General features: G+C 42.1%; 1 protein-coding gene across 1 annotated transcript; it reads left to right on the top strand.

Annotated features, from left to right (window-relative positions):
* The first annotated feature begins 2,795 nt into the window (after positions 1-2,795).
* Positions 2,796-22,950, top strand: LOC139536526 (small G protein signaling modulator 1-like). The gene is made up of 23 exons (XM_071337101.1): positions 2,796-3,074; positions 3,184-3,227; positions 5,445-5,520; positions 8,843-9,005; positions 9,122-9,271; positions 10,442-10,509; positions 14,633-14,775; positions 14,864-14,995; positions 15,106-15,227; positions 15,336-15,403; positions 15,496-15,659; positions 16,627-16,756; positions 17,173-17,364; positions 17,543-17,688; positions 17,913-18,041; positions 18,163-18,339; positions 18,484-18,552; positions 18,636-20,078; positions 20,283-20,490; positions 20,607-20,716; positions 20,843-20,939; positions 21,169-21,336; positions 21,574-22,950. The coding sequence occupies exons 1-23, from the start codon at positions 3,068-3,070 to the stop codon at positions 21,660-21,662; spliced, it is 4,095 nt and encodes a 1,364-aa protein (XP_071193202.1). The 5' UTR covers positions 2,796-3,067; the 3' UTR covers positions 21,663-22,950.
* The last annotated feature ends 1,433 nt before the right edge of the window (positions 22,951-24,383 follow it).

Genomic DNA, 24,383 nt, shown 5'->3' with positions numbered 1-24,383 from the left:
ATAAGGTGTATTGCCGCCACCTACTGTACGGGATAGTAAAAAATACCCCAAAAAACTAAATATATTTTGGATGAGTAAATTCATACTAATTACCAAAAATAAAACCACTAACCAAATTCATGCTACTGTACTACCCTGAATTTCAAACAAAAACAAAAAACTGTACTCCTTCAGTCAATTTAAATGTCTATTCAGATCCCTACACAGGCTCAGGAACCTGGGAGGGGGGAACCTCTTCATTCAGTACTCCCTGTAACATTTTGTCTGTAAAGTCCTGGGGATCCAGACATTTATTTGCCGCCTTCACAATGATGTCTAGCTTCTTTGATTTGTTATTAGTTTGACTAGTGCAATTTGGCACTTGCGCTATAAACGCAACAAAGTCCACCTTCTTCACTATTAGTGTGTCGGGAACCTTCTCCTGCATGGCATTCACTGTAGACTGTGGGACAACCACTACCATCTCCTTTCTACTGACTCCTTCAGCTATTTTCACTGCCTACACATAGGAGACCTGCTGAATTGCCCTTAACCTAGCTACTGTGACCTCCATCCGTACAGGGCACTCCGGGATCTCGGGAACGTGATTCCCATCCCAATTACAACATCATGCCTCATCTGACTCTTCAACTACAACATATTTATTGCTTTGACAAACACTTGCCACGTGTCCAAACTTTTTACAATTGCAAGACTGCAACGGCTTCTGTACATACGGTCTCACCGCATATCTCACATACCAAAGTTTTATATAAGTTAGGAGAACCACTTCATCAAACGACAGCAACATCGATAGGCTTAGCTCCTTCTTTCCATTTATCATTCGATTCAAGTGACATGCATCTACCACTCCTGGCATGTTACTAACGTTAGCTACCTCATTCAGGGCACGTGGTGACCCGTCATTCAGGGCATTGAGCCCTGAATGAGAGTATATATATATGTTTTGTTGTTGTTGCCTGTTTTGCAGGTTATTTTGACATTAATCAGTTTGAAAACATTGTAAAAAATTATTAAATATAATTGAGTTAATAAAGCTGCATACAAACATGGTCTCTTTTTTGCTTTCTTGAGTAAGGCAACTCCAAAATGCGGGTGTTTCAGCTTAGCTCAGTGCTTTCTGTGGCAGCCACTGGAACATACGCCACATAGGGGTTGGTAATGTTCTCTAGTTGTGCTATGATTGGCTCAGTTTTCTGTCACTCATGGGGACACTACATCACCGCAAAATCTATGGGGAGAGCTTGAAAATTCTAGCCCCTTAGGTGTTGCCATAGAGTTACATTAGAAGTGCCCATCCAATAAGGCTCAAGGTCATTGGCCACAGATAAAATTAAGTCAAATCACATTATATCTACCATAGCTTTGATTGGACTGATCATGTCGACATCTTAGCTAGCAAGCTAGACAAGCAGTCATCATCATGAATCACGTCGACAATCTACTGGCAAATCCTTTTAAAACCATGTCATATGTCATATGGTGCTCTTCGGCCATTGGACATATACATTACACAACAAGTTAGAAAATGCAAATTCAACAATGGGTGGTTTGGTAGGAATCAGTGGCTAACTGCAAGCGTTGCAAAGCAATAACTAACCTGCTATAAAGTGGAGTGGGTGTGTGGTCCAGGTCTGGGTTTAAGGGTATCTTTTCCAACCTTTAAAGGATAAACATTCAACACCATGGGCCAGAAAAGGTTGAATACATTGGCCATGCTATCAATCTGCCATGTTCAAAACAACATGGCAATATTGTAAGAACTTTCATTGCTTATATGCCCCCTTTATTTATCCTGCAGTTCTGACTTGGTGTACAGGGAGAATACTATAAGAACGGCCCATGTTCTGAATTCTGTCACTGTACATTTTAAAAGTGCTGACAAATAGTTGTTACCTTGACTACTTCGTCCTATCTTGCTCATTAATGTCTTAATCGAAATTATGGATTGCATCTTATCTGCTAGTCGAAATTACAGATTGCCTCTTATCCGCGCGTCTTCCCCTTATGCCATAGTTTGTACATCTCAATTGTCAGTAGAAACCACATTTGTTTAGGCAAGTCAACCATATCAGTTATGTTTTTTTTAAAGGCAGTAAATGAGGCTGAATTAACTGTTTTGCTGCCAGACAAGGCTCCGCTGATAGACAGGTGGAGCAGTGGTAAGGATTCACTCCATGGTGCGGAAAGAAAGCTCTGCTGCTCGGACAGCGTTATGTAGGCCCTAACAGTTTGTGGGAACCGTTTGTCACCGTTAAAGTGCAATTAATGTATTGTTTAGTGTTGTGTTGTGTAGTGGCTTTGCTGGCATGCATCCCAAAATATTTTTGAGTTTGCCTCACCAAGATGTACATGCTAAAATCGCCGCTGTACATCACTATCATCAAGATACCCTCCCCAAAGAGCACTCCCTCCCAGTTATGTCTGACATCAGCGACGGAAAGCGAGAAGCATCTGGAGTTGTGCCATTGAAAACGCATACTCAAAATTCTATACATATTTACATGAAATTGTGTTAGGCCTAATACTAATTAATTTTGATACGGGACGTGATAGCCTGCTTTTCACATTGACTGCTATGGAGATCTTATTTATTAGCTGTTATCTAGACAATATTGGTTAGCTGACTACTGCAAATTAGTTATTATTACTGTCAATAATCATATATAGTCTATATGAGGTGGAGATCATCACAGATTGCCTAGCTAAATAAGACAGTGGAATACCTTTCAACCCACGCATTTAACCCCTTATTGTGTGTGTGCGTGTGTGCGTGCGTGTGTGTGTATATACAGTGAGTGAGCGAGAGAGAGAGGGCGCGCGCGCTTGTACCTGCCTTCGTGTGTAGCCTACCTGCGTGCTTCCTTGCATCCTTTATCAACCATAGACTGTAAATACAGGCCATATCATCAAGATTGACTGTGTATTGCACCGTGTGGCGTGTGTTGCTTTAAAGGGGGCGTTCGGCCGCATATTCACAATCGGCCAGAGTGTAAACTGAAGAGAGGCTCATTTGAAGCAAATAGCTGTCTTTGTGTAATTGAACCAACAGAAACAGTTGGGCGCAATGGGAGGTAAGATGTTTCAATCATTTCGTTTTTCTATTTTAATAGGGGGGACAAATCGACATAGGCTTGAATGCCTCGGCAGCTTTCGAATGATACTGTTATTTTCTTATTCCAGAGGCCGAGACGCGCCATAAATTGCTGCGCAATGTGAAGAAAGAGGTGGGTACCTATATATTTGCAATGTTTTTAACAACTAATTATTAGAACCAACCTTGGTCATGGATCGCTGGCTGCAGTTCTGTTTTATTGGGATTGCCAAAATGAGATTGTAAAATAGGGAGGTCTAATCGAATTGATATGTTTCAATAAAATGTTGCCTACTAGTGAGAATGTAGCCTAATATGCTTTTTTGGATCGTTATTTAATTATAAACGGTGCGCTCATGCATTCAGTGACGACTTGGATTGAAATACTTGGATTATAGCCTATGCAGAGAAATCATAATCATAATTTGGTCTCAGTAGGTAGCCTAGGCAATAACGCCAAGATCAATGTAACGGTTAGTTAAGGTATGGATCCGTTATCTGCATGTGAATACGTGTGTATGTCACAGGGCAGAGCCAATGAGCATAATCATTTCTAGGATTATTGATAACTGCTTTTACTGAGATGTCTTTCATGTTAATGCTCGTGCTGTAATGGAGGGCAATTCAATTCACTGGGCGCTAATATCTCAGATAGCCTAGTGCCCCTCTCTCTTTTATATAAAACACAACACCAAATAAATTGATAAGATTGTCTTGCTTCATCCAGTGTTTAGAAAGTTAAAGTGTAACTAACAGCATTTTAGCAACATTAAATCTTATTCAAATCTGTTCATATACACCCCCAGAAAGAATATTACACTTTTTTGAAACATTTTTGACACACGAGCACTTAGATATGGTCATTTTCATAAATTCTTAGGATGTTGCTGTTGTTCTATGATGTTACAGTTTATTATTTGGCGACTCCTCGCCGTTATCTGACCCCACCACCTCTGCAAGAGACCCCCATCTGTTAGCTACAGCCATATCATACTTATTCAAAGGAAAATTGGCTGATGGTATAGTTGGGCTGCAGATTTGGGGAACCTGAAAGGGAGAGAGAAGACTACCTCCCTGTCTGGCTCCTTTTCTTTGTAGCTGCATGCTGGTGTGTCCTCTGTCCATTTAAGAGTTGCACTTTGTTGTTTTAGAAAAAAAAGTACATTATTAGCAGCAGACTGTATAGTGTACTCATTTGTATGGATAGCACTGACCAGTGGTGTAGTGTAGGGTAAACGCAAGTAAACACAGTTTACTCCGATTTTGCAGAAAAATGCATGGAAAGTATAGGAAAGCTGCCTTTTTTCCCCACAACCAGCTTTCAAAGTTTACACAAGTTTTTTTTATCACTAAATCACTGGCACTGTTCATCTTTGTGCCATTTTTAGAAGAGGAAAATAATGGTCTGGACAACAGACCAAGTGATTGGCTATTCACTTTCATTGTTTGTAATTATGAGAGCTTGATCTTTGACAGAGCTGAATAAATAAATGGGTGACTTTCATTGGTGATACATCTTAGAATGTTATCTATAGATAACTTACTACACACACACACACACACAACATGCACCATCACGCATGCACGCACACACACACACACACACACACACACACACACACACACACACACACACACACACACACACACACACACACACACACACACACACACACACACACACACACACACACACACACACACACACACACAGGCACATGCAAGACAAAATACCCTTATTCTGACAAGTTATTCATGGCAGCAATTCTTATTGTGAGTCTTGTGAAGGCAATCATTGGCTCTGGTGCCCGCTGGGGGGTAAACAGGATGTTTTATTCAGTAGTGTGTGGGTTGGAGACTTCCACGTTTAGCTTCACCATGCCTGTGGAGGCCTCATCACACTGGGGACATGACTGGCACCAGGTTGTGCAGCAAGGAAGAGGGTCTTAGTTGGTGATACTAAATATACTGTATCTCAAACTCTGACAGGTTTTCCCAGTTTTTCGAGTAGATTTGATTGGATTTCTATCTCGCAATGTTCACAATTTCTCTGTACTGTATAATTCCATAATCTGGGAATTGGTCACAATATATTTCACTAGTGCGTGTTTTTTACACTGGTCAAGCTCTGTCTTGTCTGAAGTGATACATATCTGCATGCTCACTTGCATTCCCTCTCCACCCTCCCTCTGCCTACCTGTGATTATCTATTGTTGCGTAATCACTCCCCAACCTTCCCTACTTCTACACTTTGGTTTTCTTTCTGTTTCCTCATGTCAGAACCTATCTCTTTATATCTGCCTTTTAAATTAAAGCCAACGTCACATTTATCTGGCTCTTTTCTTCCCAGGTGAAACAGATCATGGAAGAGGCAGTGACTCGGAAGTTTGTGCATGCAGACAGCAGCCATATAATATCCTTCTGTGGTGAGTGTGTTCATGAAGTAGTGTATTACTTATTTAATCAGTGTTGCAGATTTTACCGTTTGTCAAGGCCAATTTGTTTGTGAACAGAAGTACTGACAGTTCGTATTGCTCATTGGAGTTTTGACTTGCCTATATCTTTTTTGCTGGTTTGCTATCCCCCAGTTAAAGTTTATGCAGATAGATTAGAGATGGATTCATTAAACTGATCTACAGTAACTGTTTATTAAATGTTTTTTTTGGTGTTGTACACAAAATCATTAGGGAGGGAGCAAAATCTACAAGCCCACTGAATGACTTCAGTGCCATATGGCAGTGCTCCAGTAATTTGATGGGAGGGAGGGTGCCGTGGTTGATGGGCAGGCCTAGCTGCATAGCTGGTTTGGGTGCGTCTAAGTGTCGATTCAATGACTGCTTAGCTTATGTGTAACAGATGCACAAGTGCTTGGTTTATCATCTTGGTCCAAACACCATTACGATTGCAATGAGAGCAAGAGAGGAGTGGATAGAAGCAAGAGGTTGTGGTAAGTAAGAAACTCACATGTTTCGTGAGATGAGTAACTTTATCTCCAAACAGCACCTTTCTTTCTCTTATCAAAGACCCATGCAGTGCTGCTATTCTCTATAAACTGAAGAATCACTGTTGGTTTGAACTAGTGCTTTGTAACCTCCACCCCCATCCCTCTGGTGACACAGCCTCACACACTTGTGATATGACACATAGGATTATTGTTTCATTAACAGCTCAGTAGTAAGATTCTGGAGAGCAAAGCATGGGGATTATTATTTGGTACCCCAAATTCTATAAGCAAAATTGTATTTATATATTTATTTATGTTCTTTAAAAAAATAAAAATAAATTGTTGGACATGTCAGCTCCAAGTGATTTTAATTTTGTAAATCTGTTCCAAACTATTCCCATGCATAATAGAGAGATACTGTATATGTGATCGTATACAAATGTAAGCAATGTTTGAAATTATTATGTTAAGTCAAATATTATATCTGTTTGGGCTTATTGTCAGTCAATAAATGACTTGTAATTATGTTCCGGCCCCCTGACCATCCGCTCAAGACAAAAACGTCCCGCGGCTGAATCTAGCTGATGACTCCTGCCATAGACATACAGTTCATTTCACATAAAAAATCTGAACTGATTGCATGGTCAGACATTTACTCATGACTACATTGCCATTTACAGAGCAAAGTGACATCAGGCATCATCCCTATGGAGTTGAAATGTCAAGCCATGTCAAGTCCTGCCACCTCCTACTTCCCCAATCTGTGTACGGTCACATTCTCAACCAAACACAGCTTGATTTTAGGCTGTCTCTTATTCTTTACTATGGCTGTGGCCAGTGCCCGCCTAAAATCAAGCTGTGTTGGTTGAGAATGTGACCGTACACAGATTGGGGTAGTAGGAGGTGGCAGAGCTTGACAGGGCTTGACATTTCCACTCCCACAGGGATGATGCCTGATGTCACTTTGCTCTGCAAATGTAGGTCTATCTGTGTTCAATTGAACTGTCAGCAGACACTATTTGTAAAGAGTCAGCAGGTAGGGCAGGTCAAGCCACCCTTTTTCGCCACCCCAACAGCGGGAATTCGTTACACTATTCAAAGGTGTTGATACTACACCTCCACACATCCATGGATACCCTACACTCTTTGAAAAAAGAGTTCCAAAAGGGTTCTTTGGGGAAGGATAAGGTTCTACCAACAACCTTTTGATCAGAATAACTATTTTTGTAAGACAAGGGTTCTTTGTAAGACAAAGGGTTCTACCTAGAAGAACCGTTAACATTTTAAGAACCATTTTTTTGAAGAAAGGGTTCTTTGATAACTCTTTGTAAGGCAAGAACGATTCTTTGGAAGGCAAGAAGGGTTTATAAATAGAAACATATATAATATTTCCCAGTTTGACTGTAATATCTGTGTTTTTGCATGTACATTGATTGGTTGATACATTTTATGCTACACTGTCACGTTCCTGACCTGTTTTCTGTTATTTTTGTATGTGTTAGTCGGTCAGGGCGTGAGTTTGGGTGGGCAGTCTATGTTATGTGTTTCTATGTTGGTTTAGGGGTGACCTGATATGGTTCTCAATTAGAGGCAGGTGGTTTACGTTTCCTCTGATTGAGAGCCATATTAAGGTAGGTGGTTTCACATTGTTTGTTGTGGGTGGTTGTCTCCTGTGTCTGTGTTTGTTTGCACCACACGGGACTGTTTCGTTCGTTTGTTCGTTCGGTTTATGTAGTCTGTTCCTGTTTCATGTGTTCTTCGTGTCATGTAAGTTCTTATGTTCAGGTCAGTCTACGTCGTTTGTTGTTTTGTAGTTTGTTAAAGTGTTTTTGTGTTTTTCCGTCTTACTTTAATAAACTCATTATGTCATTTCACCACGCTGCAAATTGGTTCTCTGATCCATGCTCCTCCTCGTCAGAGGAGGAAGAAGTAGAAGTCCGTTACATACACAAAGATAAATAACATACATCTAAACTAATCCAATCTGTTGGATTTATTGCTCCTGTTACTGAGATATTTGTTCCAGTTTAGATGATTGAGGTAGTCTCAGTATTCTTCCCTACCCTGGCAGTCATTTTGGATGCAGGTTGCGGGTGATTAACAATTCTACTTGTTGGATATCCTAACTCTGTCTGGATTCCAATAGGAATTACAAATCACTTAGCCAGCATAATGTGACTTGCAGGCCGGATGTGGCCTGTACACCAGGAAACTCCTAACACCACTGTGTTAGGGTATAGCTAGGCCCTCAAAGAAAGGCTTGATGTATATGTATTTCATAAATAATACAATTTTAAAGGCTAATAAGCCTAGTAGAACCCTTCATAGAGGTTCTAGGAAGAACCATATACAGGGGGTTCTTTGAAGAATCCTACATAGAGGGTTCTAGATAAAACCCTCTGCAAAGGGTTCTACCCTGCACCAAAAAGGGTTCCCCTATGGGGACAAACCAAAGAACCCTGTATGGTTCTAATTGGCACCTTTTTTCTAAGAGTGTGGCAACAGTAAACAGCATTTGTCGGTTTTCAGTCTATTTCTGGTCCTGCTGAGAGCCACCTGCACCTGCCCTCCAACCCATCCCTGCCTCTCTGCAGTAGCACTCAATGTCCAAGGGTTTCTCACTTCATTTTCACCGGGTGCTCCTGAAAAATATAAAACTCTGCTAGGGAAATCCATAAACAGTATGTGGTTTACTTGTTGTTTACAGTGTATGCAATCATAGCTTAGTGAATATCGCTTTGGGGAAAACCAAACTCTGTGTTTACTGTTTGTGTCTGTATATTCTGTACTATGTGTGTCTACAGCTGTAGTGGAGGCATGTGTGCTCCATGGGCTGAAGAGGCGAGCAGCGGGCCTCCTGTGCAGTAATAAGGTAGCAGCACTCTTCATGAAGGTGGGGAAGAGCTTCACCCCGGTGGAGGAACTGTGTCAAAAGGTCCAAGAACTAGAGCAGCTCATCGAGACCAAGTAAGACAATGATCTTGGATAGTAATTCCCATCACCCCCCACCCCTCCACACACACAGAGATGTCAAAAGTATACAACATTTGTATCAAACTCTCCTCTCCTCTCCTCTCCTCCAGCAGACAGGCTCAACTAAATAATGTCAGTGTTCCGAAACAACCCAGGGTGGCCAACCTCCCCCCCCAGGGCTTGAGGAACCTGTGGATCCGCACTGCTCTCATGGAGAAGCTTCTGGACAAGATTGTCATGTACCTAGTGGAGAACAGCAGGTAGTAATCAATCAACTGATCAGCTTCTGGCTGATATTGTGTTTGATCTTACAAATACCAACAGTTGCTGTTCAATGTATAGCCTACGACTCATATCCCTTTCACACCAAGTCATTTTTCTACTAACTATACCATACCACCAACTATTGCCGGAATCAAAGCCAAAACTTTTATTTCCGCCTAACGACCTAGTAATTGTTTCGGTAAAGTTCTGCCTACGGCTCAGTATGAAACGTAGCCGTAATGCTGAGCCGGCATTGGCACGCACTACTCTCATAAACTCTTGATGGTTGCTAGGCAGCGGCAGTAAACCATCCTCCTGCCAGTTCTACAATTTGGCTAGGGAAATGTTAGCTAAGTTGAGGTGAGTGCTGCTCATGATCATCTTGTCTAGTTGCCTCATTATTTAGAACATTTTGCCAGCATGTTATGTAGTTTAAATAGTATATTATTTTGCTCTTCACTCGCAGACGCTTAGTAGCCTAGGCCTACTCCCGACTAAAACCCTGTGACTTCACTGACTTGTCTCAATCAATGTGATTTTGTTTAATTGGATCTCTATCTGTATGGACTATTTGGTTAATTGGTTTCAGGCTGGGCAAATGGAGGTGGTATAGCTCATCTGTTCGTTTGGTTATCTACAGTATCGCTGATCAGAAACATTTAGCAATAATAGGCTATCACTTTTTTTATATGACAGCTGTTCCACACATTCCCTTGACACAAGTTGTGTGGGAACAATATTATTAGTATTTTACTCTGTTTATATTCTATTATATTCTTACTACAAAATATATGGGTGTGGACTGTGATCGGGGTAGGTGTGTCTTGACTGTTTAATTTTATTCATTTGGACGTAACATAATTAAACTCAAAATATGTAATTTTATTGTTTTGAAAATTATTTTATTTATTCAAATAAACGCCCACCCACATCTGCACATTACTATTACCACTTGTCACTGACCTGCCGGAATGCGCACAGGAGGTATAAAAGGCATGTGTAGGCAAGAATGTGGGAGAAATGGGCTTGTTTGTAAGGGGGTCATATAAACATTGCCATTTTTTTACAGTCAAAAAACTGTAAATATTATGCAAAAACAGTATTACAGTCACTTTTCAGAGAACGTCTTGCACCATTTTTAGTAAACATGATTTTCTCTCTTCCAGTACTTTCTATGACAGGGAGGCCATTCTAATGGATGCTGTGGATGGACCAATCCTTGCCTCTCTGTTAGGTATTAATGGACCTCTTCTTATAGCTTCTATTGCCAGGATGTGGCCAGACAGATCTGATAAGATAAGAAATAGCACATTGAATGGCACATTACAGTGACTGTGACTCCCTCTAAGATAACCTATAGATACAACATGACATACAGTTGAAGTCGGAAGTTTACATACAGTGAGGGAAAAAAGTATTTGATCCCCTGCTGATTTTGTACGTTTGCCCACTGACAAAGAAATTATCAGTCTGTAATTTTAATGGTAGGTTTATTTGAACAGTGAGAGACAGAATATCAACAAAAAAATCCAGAAAAACGCATGTCAAAAATTTTATAAATTGATTTGCATTTTAATGAGGGAAATAAGTATTTGACCCCTCTGCAAAACATGACTTAGTACTTGGTGGCAAAACCCTTGTTGGCAATCACAGAGGTCAGATGTTTCTTGTAGTTGGCCACCAGGTTTGCACACATCTCAGGAGAGATTTTGTCCCACTCCTCTTTGCAGATCTTCTTCAAGTAATTAAGGTTTCGAGACTGACGTTTGGCAACTCGAACCTTCAGCTCCCTCCACAGATTTTCTATGGGATTAAGGTCTGGAGACTGGCTAGGCCACTCCAGGACCTTAATGTGCTTTTTCTTGAGCCACTCCTTTGTTGCCTTGGCCGTGTGTTTTGGGTCATTGTCATGCTGGAATACCCATCCACGACCCATTTTCAATACCCTGGCTGAGGGAAGGAGGTTTTCACCCAAGATTTGACGGTACATGGCCCCGTCCATCGTCCCTTTGATGCGGTGAAGTTGTCCTGTCCCCTTAGCAGAAAAACACCCCCAAAGCATAATGTTTCCACCGCCATGTTTGACGGTGGGGATGGTTTCTTGGGGTCATAGGCAGCATTCCTCCTCCTCCAAACACGGCAAGTTGAGTTGATGCCAAAGAACTCCATTTTGGTCTCATCTGACCACAACACGTTCACCCAGTTGTCCTCTGAATCATTCAGATGTTCATTGGCAAACTTCAGACGGGCATGTATATGTGCTTTCTTGAGCAGGGGGACCTTGCGGGCGCTGCAGGATTTCAGTCCTTCACGGCGTAGTGTGTTACCAATTGTTTTCTTGGTGACTATGGTCCCAGCTGCCTTGAGATCATTGACAAGATCCTCCTGTGTAGTTCTGGGCTGATTCCTCACTATTCTCATGATCATTGCAACTCCACGAGGTGAGATCTTGCATGGAGCCCTAGGCCAAGGGAGTTTGACAGTTCTTTTGTGTTTCTTCCATTTGCGAATAATCGCACCAACTGTTGTCACCTTCTCACCAAGCTGCTTGGCAATGGTCTTGTAGCCCATTCCAGCCTTGTGTAGATCTACAATCTTGTCCCTAACATCCTTGGAGAGCTCTTTGGTCTTGGCCATGGTGGAGAGTTTGGAATCTGATTGATTGATTGCTTCTGTGGACAGGTGTCTTTTATACAGGTAAGAAACTGAGAGTAGGAGCACTCCCTTTAAGAGTGTGCTCCTAATCTCAGCTCGTTACCTGTATGAAAGACACCTGGGAGCCAGAAATCTTTCTGATTGAGAGGGGGTCAAATACTTATTTCCCTCATTAAAATGCAAATCAATTTATAACGTTTTTGACATGCGTTTTTCTGGATTTTTTTGTTGTTATTCTGTCTCTCACTGTTCAAATAAACCTACCATTAAAATTATAGACTGATCATTTCTTTGTCAGTGGGCAAACGTACAAAATCAGCAGGGGATCAAATACTTTTTTCCCTCACTGTACACCTTAGCCAAATACCTTTAAACTCAGTGTTTCACAATTCCTGAAATGTAATCCTAGTAAAAATTCCCTGTCTTAGGTCAGTTAGGATCACCACTTTATTTTAAGAATGTGAAATGTCAGAATTATATTAAAGAGATGTAACGATCGTCGTATAGAGGAGAAGGAGAAGACCAAGGTGCAGCGTGGTAACTATTCATAATTCCTTTTAATGAATACGAATACTAGAACTAAACAACAAAAACGATAAACGAAACAGTTCTGCAAGGTGACATACACTAAACAGAAAACAACCACCCACAAACACAGGTGGGAACAGGCTACCTAAGTATGATTCTCAATCAGAGACAATGATAGACAGCTGTCTCTGATTGAGAATCATACTTAAGTAGCCTGTTCCCACCTGTGTTTGTGGGTGGTTGTTTCCTGTTTAGTGTTTGTTTCACCTTTCAGGACTGTTTGTTTGTCTTGTTTGTTGTTTTGTCAAGTGTTGCGTATTTTATTAAAAAATATGAACACTTACCACGCTGCACCTTGGTCCTCATCTCCGTCTCCCGACGACGTGCGTTACAAGAGAATGATTTATTTCAGCTTTTATTTCTATCATCACATTCCCAGTGGGTCAGAAGTTTACATACACTAAATTAGTATTTGGTAGCATTGCCTTTAAATTGTTTAACTTGGGTCAAATGTTTCGGGTAGCCTTCCACAAGCTTCCCACAATAAGTTGGGTGAATTTTGGCCCATTCGTCCTGACAGGGCTGGTGTAACTGAGTCAGGATTGTAGGCCTCCTTGCTCGCACACACCTTTTCAGTTCTGCCCACACATTTTCTATAGGATTGAGGTCAGGGCTTTGTGATGGACACTCCAATACCTTGACTTTGTTGTCCTTAAGCCATTTTGCCACAACTTTGGAAGTATGCTTGGGGTCATTGTCCATTTGGAAGACCCATTTGCGACCAAGTTTTAACTTCCTGACTGATGTCTTGAGATGTTGCTTCAATATATCCAAATCATTTCCCTTCCTCATGATGCCATCTATTTTGTGAAGTGCACCACTCCCTCCTGCAGCAAGGCAAACCCACAACATGATGCTGCCACCCCCATGCTTCACGGTTGGGATGATGTTCTTCGGCTTGCAAGCCTCCCCCTTTTTCCTCCAAACATAACGATGATCATTATGGCCAAACAGTTCTCTTTTTGTTTCATCAGACCAGAGGACATTTCTCCAAAAAGTACGATCTTTGTCCCCATGTGCAGTTGCAAACCATAGTCTGGCCTTTTTTATGGCGGTTTTGGAGCAGTGGCTTCTTCCTTGCTGAGCGGCCTTTCAGGTTATGTCGACATAGGACTCGTTTTACTTTGGATAAAGATACTTTTGCACCTGTTTCCTCCAGCATCTTCACAAGGTCCTATGCTGCTGTTCTGGGATTGATTTGCACTTTTTGCACCGAAGTACGTTCATCTCTAGGAGACAGAACGCGTCTCCTTCCTGAGCGGTATGATGGCTGCGTGGTCCCATGGTGTTTATACTTGCGTACTATTGTTTGTACAGATGAACGTGGTAACTTCAGGCATTTGGAAATTGCTCCCAAGGATGAACCAGACTTGTGGAGGTCTACCATTTTTTTCCTGAGGTCTTGGCTTATTTCTTTTGATTTTCCCATGATGTCAAGCAAAGAGGCACTGAGTTTGAAGGCAGGCCTTGAAATACATACATAGGTACACCTCCAATTGACTCAAATGATGTCAATTAGCCTATCAAAAGCTTCTAAAGCCATGACATCCTTTTCTGGAATTTTCCAAGCTGTTTAAAGGCACAGTCAACTTAGTGTATGGAAACTTCTGACCCATTGGAATTGTGATACAGTGAATTATAAGTGAAATAATATGTCTGTTAGCAATTGTTGGAGAAATTACTTGTGTCATGCACAAAGTAGATGTCCTAACCGACTTGCCAAAACTATAGTTTTTTAACAAGAAATTTATGGAGTGGTTGAAAAACAAGTTTTAATGACTCCAACATAAGTGTATTTAAACTTCCGACTTCAACCGTTGGAGACTAGTGCTTAACAGTGGATATTACCTTATTTCAGATAAGGACATAGCTCTGTGGTTTAGAATATAAATATACTGGTTACTAACTCCAAATTGACATTACACTCACACTTATAACAGACAAGTGCATTTACCTCTTCCTGTGAGCGTAACAATGACATTGCTGGTACCTCATTATTTCACTCTGTATGATGATGGTTTAGTACAGTTCTTTAGGGGCTAGAAATAGTGATTTCACTTTTCCACGCCCAAACTGGTGTGGATCTCAGTGTTTTGTTGCTTTTACTCTTGCAGTCGGCCCCTGTGCTCTGGAGTACACTAAGGTGAAGACAGCCGACCACTTCTGGACAGACCCATCTGCTGATGAGCTAGTCCAGAGACACCGCATCCACAGTGGCCACTGTCGCCAGGATTCCCCCTCTAGGCGACCTGCCCTGGTCAGTGTGTGGATGATCTGTTTGTAAATGAATGATGTGTGTGAAGTATATGATGTATAAAAAATGGTCAAATGGTCTTTTCTATTAGATCCAGAAGAGGCAGTCCAGTGGCAGTATGGAGGACCGGCCCATCCTGTGGGCTAGGGACTATGTTGAGTCCCTCCATCAGAACAACAGGGCTACACTGCTGTTTGGCAAGAACAACGTCCTGGTGCAGCCGGTGTGTGTGTGTGTGTGTATGTGTGTGATTTAAAGGATCTGACATAGCTTTTTATCACTGTTTAAACAGCAGGGAATGCTTTGTAACAAATATCGTGTCTTGGTCAACAGAGGGATGACATGGAGGCTATTCCAGGGTACCTGTCTCTCCACCAGACTGCAGATCTCATGACCCTGAAATGGACCCCCAACCAGCTCATGAATGGCACTGTGGCAGATGATACTGAAAAAAGGTAATGTAATATCAAATCACAGTAATAGAAACATATTCTGACATTCATATTTGTCCACTGAGCATGCCAAAATATATATGATTTGTTCAAACATTTATTTTCCTACAGTGTTTACTGGGACTTTGCCATGACTATTCGCCTGGCGGAGATTGTTTATCTGCACTGCCATCAGCAAGGTACAGGAACCTCTCTTAATTATGTAGGCCTATAGCTTTGTATACATTTGTTTGTTTGTGTGTTATTGACCTTGTGATCATGTTTTTCCCAGTGGACAGTGGTGGGACAGTGGTTCTGGTGAGTCAGGATGGGATCCAGAGGCCTCCACTGCGGTTCCCCCGGGGAGGACACCTGCTCCAGTTCCTGACCTGCCTGGAGACGGGCCTGCTGCCACACGGACAACTGGATCCCCCGCTCTGGTCCCAGAGGGGAAAGGTCTGCATTATTCCGATCTCAATTCATGTTTACTGTAGCCATTATGTCCACATCCACTAAATTAAGCCTGATGGTATGATTTAGCTAGTTGTTTCTTGTAACATTAAAACAGGGTCATCTATAGCATCATTTATGTTGTTTGACTGAGGATAACTCTGATCTCTGTGTTAGTACACTGCTGCCAGAGGAATACTTTTACACTGATATTGATCTTATCCACCAATTTAGCCTCCAAGTAGAAAATAACATTGATCTGCCAAAGCAAAGGGAACACCATGTGAAGGTTTTTTATATGGGTTGTGATGAAAATGGTAGTGATAGCAGAGCTGGGAATATAATTCACAGGCTGCAATAGAAGATAGCTTTGTAAGGGTTGTGGTATATTACCAGCGGGGCAGTGAAAGAATATAAAACCTAGGAATTTAAGTGTGAGTGGGGTCTTAATACATCCTCTAGATAACATGAAGGACATTTGCGAGACCAAGGACAAGGACTGAGACTGGCCTTCTCAGGCTGGATCATTAATTGTATCTAGCCTAGTCGTGCGTCACAATTAAACGATAGGGATCTGAGTTTGAGAGTAAGATTAAATAAAACTTTAATCACTCTCGCAAATCATCATCATAACATCCCTTTGTCTTATACTGAGTGCAGTACATTCCTTTGCCTTATACTGAGTGCAGTACATTCCTTTGTCTTATACTGAGTGCAGTACATCCATTTGTCTTATACTGAGTGCAGTACATTCCTTTGTCTTATACTGAGTGCAGTACATTCTTTTTCATCTTATACTGAGTGCAGTACATCCCTTTGTCTTATACTGAGTGCAGTACATTCCTTTTCATCTTATACTGAGTGCAGTACATCCATTTGTCTTATACTGAGTGCAGTACATTCCTTTGTCTTATACTGAGTGCAGTACATTCCTTTGTCTTATACTGAGTGCAGTACATTCCTTTACCTACAGGGAAAGGTTTTCCCTAAATTGCGGAAGAGGAGTCCGCAGGGCTCTGTGGAGTCTGTGTCGGATAAAGAAGAGGACGAGGCCACTGACTATGTCTTTCGGATCCTGCTTCCTGGTACTCCGTCAGACTTTGGTATGTCACTTGTGATCTTCTTATTCTGTATCGATTTTCTGTTCAAATATGTTCAGAATAAACTTTTTCATTCATTTTTTTCGCTCTCTCTCATTGATTTGTTGACCATTGTCCCGTGTGCCTTCCGTCAGCCCCTCTCTGTCCAGCCCATGTGTCTCTGCCTGTATCTGTAGTCCTGTGAACCTGCGAACACCCTCCATTAGTTACCCTGGATTTGAGACCATACATGGGCATCAAGTTGTCTTTGTCACACCTCCATCTTCTGTATTGGTTTGTCAATGTTTCCATGTTTATTATGAAAGAAAGTCACCCAAATCCTCCATCAGTTCTAGAAGATCTTGTAGCTGCTAATGACAATAACAATAACGACGATGTTCATGCTGATGATAACATTGAGCCTGTTGTTTGCTGTCCAGTGGCTCCAGAGCTGATGGACCAGGCGTTGAACATGTGGCACCCCACCCCCAGGAAGTCCTCCTGTTTCTCCTGCGCTCTCAACGGATCCCGTGTTGGCTCACTACCCAACGGCTGCAACCAGGATAGGGCTCCCCTGAAACTCCTCTGTGACACCATGAAGTACCAGATCATTTCCCGTGCTTTCTATGGCTGTGAGTACATGCATCATAAATTCATTTAGGAAAGACCAATTAAAATGCTATAATCTTCATGCAGTGACATACTGCAGCTTCGAGGCGGGGGCGTCTTGCGGGAATGTGTTGTAGGCCAGTGTCTTCATGTTATGGTTGGATTGATAACCATGCACGTTTCTTCACTTCTTCATTGAAGGGCTTGCCTACTGCCGTCACCTGTCCACTGTTCGTATCCACCTCTCTGCCCTGGTCAACCCCACCATCGTCGACCCTGACGTGCCTCATGATGCCCAGGAAGGACTCACTGTGGATGTCTGGAGCAGCTTCCTCCAGGACCGCTCTGTAAGATCTACTGTACCATCTGCTCATCATTCTCAACACACTGTACACACAACTACAACATGCAGTGATTGTGTATGTTCTTCAAGGCTTAGATAACTGCTCACAGTGTGAATGTACCTGCTTCATCAACATCCCACTGAGAGGTGTACAGAATCACACAGCAACTGATGACAGTACTGTATTGAGTCTGTATGTAATCACATTCACAATCTTTTCTCCTGCAGGCATATGATGAGCATGAGCTTCTGCGTCTGGTGTACTATGGTGGTGTGGCTCCTACAATACGCAAGGAGGTCTGGCCATTCCTGCTGGGACACTACCACTTCGATATGACCCAGAAATGTAGGATGGAGGTGGGTATTGTTATATTGTCATGTGGTAAAATTACGGAACTCAGGAATCAAAGTAGGATGGAGGGTCAAATGTAATACCATTACACACTAGTGACCCTGTGTATTTATAATCTGTGTATAGGTGGATGAGCAGGTGCGAGCCTGCTATGAGCAGACTATGAAAGAGTGGCTGGGCTGTGAGGCCATCGTAAAGCAGAATGAGGGGGAGAAGCATGCTGAAGCCATAGCCAAGTGTAACTCTGTGGCCAGTGTGGACAGACCAGGACCAGTGCAGAGAGACTCCACCATCAGCACTGATGTAAGTGGGCCATACCAGTCCCATTTGATGAGGGCAACACATGACAGAATTTGTGACTCATATGGTTAACCCACTTACATATGTCTCTCCCCATGCTGTTCTGGTCTCTTCCTGGTTGGCATTTGTCTTATCCTCCTACACCAGTCCTCACAGAGCATTGGTTCAGACAAACAGATTGCCCACTCACAGAGTGACTCCAGAAGTAGCACACAGGTACAGTATGTTTATACTGAAGGATTTTAATAGAATATCTTGATAATACTTGGTATTCACTCTCCTATGGTCTGCTGTTGCAGGCATTTTGGTTTGTCGAGGAAGTGGAACTGATTGAATCTGAGACGAAGCGAGAGAAAAGCAAAGAGCGGTCCAAAACCCCACTGAAAGACCTCCGAGATGTAGCCATCCCAAATGGTACCTCAGACTCTGGGGACCGATCCTTCTACAGCTTGTCTATTGACTCAGGTCTTCCAGAACAGCCTCAAAGCACAAACAACAACAACAGTCCTGTATCTGACTCACCAGTCAGACCAGCAGCCACTCAGCCATCACCAGAGCCATCAGCAGTCCAAGGAGCTGCATCTAGCCCAGTGGCCAAGGCTGAGCCACCCCTAATAGAGAGTCCTTTCACTGTCTTGGGAACTGAAGTTGGATCTGAAGAACTAAAGCTGCCGATAACAGTTGACGACAAGGCTGCATCAGCCGGAGAGTTCAAGGCCCCAGAGCGTGAAGTGGTTGAAAGCTCTAGATTGGTAGAAATCATGAAAACCTCAGAGAAAGTTGAAGAGCGTTCTGACAAAAAATATGCAAAGTCCTTAGGAAATGTTGAAATGGAAGAAAACAACATTATAGGAGATGGGTTGTCGGAAGTTTCCACCACAGAAGACACAAAGCTCCTTGTGAGAGCAGCGTTTGCAACTGAGAATACTGATATTCTCAAACTAGAAATTGAGGTTTCTAATGTATATATTCCAGCTCCGCCACTAGGCGAGGCCACAGTTACTAAAACACAAGAGAGCAAAGCCCCAGCGATAGAGCCCTTCTGTCCCAGAGAGCCATCTGTAACAGAAGGAAACAAAGATTCAACAACGATAAGGGAGGCTGGTATTGCTGAAAAAGAGGACACAACCTCCTCTGAAATGGAAGAAATCACAGAATTTGAATTTCAAAAAATGCAAACCCCTCAAACCAGCAAGGCTTGTGTTTGTGAGAAAGACATGGATAGTACTAAAGAAAAGGTTGCAGATGTATTTGTAACCAAACCATTAGACTCTGTGGAGGCCAATTTCCCTGAGAATTACAATAACAAAGCTGCAGAAATGACAGTTGCCATAGATTCAGAGAAACATGCACCTGCATTGCCAGTACTGAATCCACCCCTGCCTGAGGCCAGGGCCAGTGTTACAGTTTCATCCCACTCTAGGCGATCTCCTGATACACTAGATTCTGATGACTCGCCCTCCGCCTTAGAGATGGAGGATATTCCCACGGCCTGGGCTAGACCTTTGTCTGGCCTGATGGCTCCCCCACCTGCCCTCTTGGCCCTGGGGAGAGTTGGCTCAGGGGGGCCTGTCCTGGATGCACCCTCCAACACCAGTCCTGATGGAACAGAGCCAGCCCTGTCTGAGGAGGAGCCTGAGATGGAGAGTCTCTACACTCAGTCTGACTCTGTGGTTGAGACAGAGGAACTCAAACCTGAGGTCTCACCAGTGGCAGTGTCCCCAGCAGGGACTACCTATTCTGTAAGTACTCCAAATGAGTTACCTACTGTATGTGTACTGTAATGAATGTCACAGCTTTTGAGGTTGATTGGCTAATTGTTGGTTTAACATACAGTACCCAACTGGCTACAGAGCTGACACAATGCTGGTATGAATGACGAAACAATAGCCATTTGAAGTTGAACAAATTTAACTAATCTTAGTCACTTTTGTCACTCTGTGCAGCAAGAGCAGCTGGATTTGTACTTGCTCAACCTGCATCGCATTGATAAGGACGTGAGACGCTGTGACAGATCCTACTGGTACTTCACTCCTGCTAACCTGGAGAAACTACGCAACATAATGTGCAGTTATGTGTGGCAGCATCTGGAGATTGGCTATGTCCAGGGCATGTGTGATCTGCTGGCTCCTTTACTGGTCATTCTGGATGATGGTCAGTCTGCATTAACAATAGCTCTCTTATACTGCATAATATTACTGCATCATTTACAGACATGAGTAAGATAACATGAATCATTTGCTGTTTATTTGTGTCTGTGTGTTACTCAGAGGTCATAGCTTTCAGCTGCTTCTCTGAGTTGATGAAAAGGATGAATCACAACTTCCCCCATGGAGGGGCCATGGACTCACACTTTGCCAACATGCGCTCCCTCATCCAGGTACCATAAACACGTATGCTCACACACACACGCACATATATACACAGTCACACATGCACATTATTATAAGTACAGTGATATTACTTTGTAGTACCAGATAGGCACTCTCGTCATCTTTTCTGCTAGATCCTTGATGCAGAGCTCTTTGAAGTGATGCAGATGAATGGAGACTACACTCACTTCTACTTCTGCTACCGCTGGTTCCTGCTAGACTTCAAACGAGGTGCTGACATCTGCATGGGCATGTGTTACATCGCACACACTATGAAAGGGCCATGCTGGTGATGTTTAAACCTAAATTAATCTTGTTCAAGTTATACAATATGAAGGACCTATACAGATTTTTAGCTAGTTTTTTCTAACATTTTATTTCTGTAACATGACTGTTCTGCAGGCAGGTCATATCACAGTCTTCTTTGGTGTATAACCTGCTGTGCCATTCTTCCCTCCAGAGATGGTGTATGATGATGTGTTCTCCGTGTGGGAGACCATCTGGGCGGCCACGTATACCTCCTCCACTCATTTTGTCCTCTTCATCGCTCTGGCACTGGTGGAGATGTACCGAGACATCATCCTGGAGAACAACATGGACTTCACTGACATCATCAAGTTCTTCAACGGTGAGGCTAAACGACGACTTTAGATGTTGTTATGGAATATTTGACAATTCAGTTATTTAATTTCATTGCCACTTTCTTTTTGCTTGCTGAATGTATGTTTTGAATGTAGCAACTGCTTTTATTCTGCTTGCTAACAACATCAAAAAGCACAACTCCATAGGCTGCACTCATATGTAAATCAACACAACCATTTAGGATCTTGTAACACAGTGTGTTTGATTTGATTTCCCTCTTCAGAAATGGCCGAGCATCACAACGTCCCGCAGGTCCTAACGATGGCTCGAGACTTGGTCCTCAAAGTGCAGACTCTCATAGAAAACAAGTAATCCACCATGTGTCTGTTCCTTTCCCTTTCACTCAGTGTGCAACATTTTGACAATATGTTCACTTGTATTTGTATGAAAGCTAAACCAACAATTAGTCAGTATTTCAAAATCATGCTTCTAAATCATTATTTCTATTCCTGAAATCACCAGGTGACTCATACTGAAAATATACTCACACTACAATAATTGCACAACACAGTATTTCTGTGTTTCAGTCTCTAAAAGCACTTTCCTATGTTCAGGTAATTAACATTATAATCAATACGTTTGAATACATTTAATTGTTCACTTAGTGAATGTACCCTTTTAAAAACAAACACTCTTTTGCATATTGCTTCAGGATGTTTTTTTGTATTTGTTTTGCCTTCAATTGAGCTATTTTGTGCAGGGATATTCTCAATATGATTACCACATGAGATCTTGTTTGTACATTGGCATCATGCACTTCCCATCAGTTAGAACCATTCACAGAGTAGAGGTGCAGCCCTCCATCATGGCAGCCAGTATTTTTGTATTAGTGCTTAAATCGGTCTCTTCATTATATATTCTCCTGGCTAAATGTCTGTGTGTATTGCTGTGGTACTGTAATGTTAACTGTAAAAGTATTTGTAACACAAAGGCTAATGTTCAAAAGTATCTGTGAGCATAACAATGGAGCTAAATTGTTTCATATCAGATATGTACACACGTCAGCTATTGTACATGTGATCAGATATGTACACACGTCAGCTACTGTACATGTGATAAGATATGTACACACGTCAGCTACTGTACATGTGATCAGATATGTACACACGTCAGCTACTGTACATGTGATCAGATATGTACACACGTCAGCTATTGTACATGTGATCAGATATGTACACACGTCAGCTACTGTACATGTGATCAGATATGTACACACGTCAGCTACTGTACATGTGATCAGATATGTACACACGTCAGCTACTGTACATGTGATCAGATATGTACACACGTCAGCTGCTGTACATGTGATCAGATATGTACACACGTCAGCTACTGTACATGTGATCAGATATGTACACACGTCAGCTACTGTACATGTGATCAGATATGTACACACGTCAGCTACTGTACATGTGATCAGATATGTACACACGTCAGCTACTGTACATGTGATTTGTCGCTTGACAATAAAAATAAATAAACCGTCAAACATATATGAGCAAAGGAGAAAAATAAGAATATTTTTTCTATGTATTCTTGAACTGTTTATTGTTGTTATTACTTTGCTGTGTATTAAACAATCCGTATATTTTGGATTCAGCATTGTGTCAACTTTAGTTTAATTCATTGCACTTCACTCCGTGTTGTCTTTGGTAAAGCCACGTTTGCCTGTAGCCAAAGTGTGCTGTAGGGTCGTCACTAGTTATCACAGCCATAAAGTCATAATTATGTCTACACCCTGCCCATTTCTATAATTTCTCTTCTTAAAATCTGATTTCAAACCTAACCCTAACTATAACCACACTGCTAACCTTATGCCTAACCCAAACCTTAAATTTAGAACAACAAGCACCTATTTTGTGCGCCTATTTTGACAATGTGGCTGTGGAATCTGACTTTGTGACTGTGTTATCTAGTGGAAACCGTGCTGGTGTAGATAAAGATGCACTACAGGATCAAAAGTACGTGAACACCTGCTCTTCGAACATCTCATTCCAAAATCATGGGCATTAAGTTGGTCTGCCCTTTGCTGCTAGAACAGCCTCCACTCTTCTGGGAAGGCTTTCCACTAGATGTTGGAACATTGCTGTTTTGACTTGCTTCTACTCAGCCACAAGAGCATTAGTGAGGTCGGACACTGGTGTTGGGTGATTAGCCCTGGTTCGTAGTCGGCGTTCCAATTCATCCCAAAGATGTTTGATGGGGTTGAGATCAGGGCTATGTGCAGACCAGACAAGTTCTTCCAGACCGATCTCGACAAACCATTTCTGTATGGACCTCGCTTTGTGCACAGGGGCAGTGTCATGCTGAAACAGGAAAGCCCCTTCCCCCAACTGTTGCCACAAAGTTGGAAGCACAGAATCGTCTAGAATGTCATTTTATGCTGTAGCGTTAAGATTTCCCTTCACTGGAGCTAAGGGGCATAGCCCGAACCATGAACAACTGCCCCAGACCATTATTTCTGATCCACCTAACTTTACAGTTGGCACTATGCATTCAGGCAGGTAGTGTTCCCTTGCCATCCACCAAACCCAGATTCATCCGTCGGACTGCCAGATGGTGAAGCATGATTCATCACTCCAGAGAATGCGTTTCCACTGCTCCAGAGTCCAATGGCGGCAAGTTTAATAGAGGCTGCTATAGACCACCAACTGCTAACAGTCAGTATCTGGATAACATGTGTGAAATGCTTGATAATGTATGTGATATCAATAGAAAGGTATATTTTCTGGGTGATTTAAATATGAATTGGCTTTCATCAAGTTGCCCACTCAAGAAAAAGCTTCAAACTGTAACTAGTGCCTGCAACCTGGTTCAGGTTATCTGTCAACCTATCAGGGTATTTACAAACATCACAGGAATGAAATCATCAAATCAAAGTTTATTTGTCACGTGTGCCGAATACAACAGGTGTAGACCTTACAGTTAAATGCTTACTTACAGGCTCTAACCAATAGTGCAAAAAATCTATTAGGTGAACAATAGGTAAGTAAAGAAATAAAACAACAGTAAAAAGACAGGCTATATACAGTA

This window comes from Salvelinus alpinus, chromosome 1 (assembly GCF_045679555.1).
Source record: "Salvelinus alpinus chromosome 1, SLU_Salpinus.1, whole genome shotgun sequence".
In the NCBI taxonomy this organism is placed as follows: domain Eukaryota; kingdom Metazoa; phylum Chordata; class Actinopteri; order Salmoniformes; family Salmonidae; genus Salvelinus; species Salvelinus alpinus.
This window is presented reverse-complemented; position numbering and strand designations above follow the sequence as displayed.

Excerpts from the sequence above, each read along its gene's own strand:
- LOC139536526 (XM_071337101.1), top strand. Across the intron at positions 16,757-17,172 it reads TGGTACTCCGTCAGACTTTG|TGGCTCCAGAGCTGATGGAC; the intron begins GTATGTCACTTG and ends TTTGCTGTCCAG. Across the intron at positions 20,717-20,842 it reads ACATGCGCTCCCTCATCCAG|ATCCTTGATGCAGAGCTCTT; the intron begins GTACCATAAACA and ends CTTTTCTGCTAG.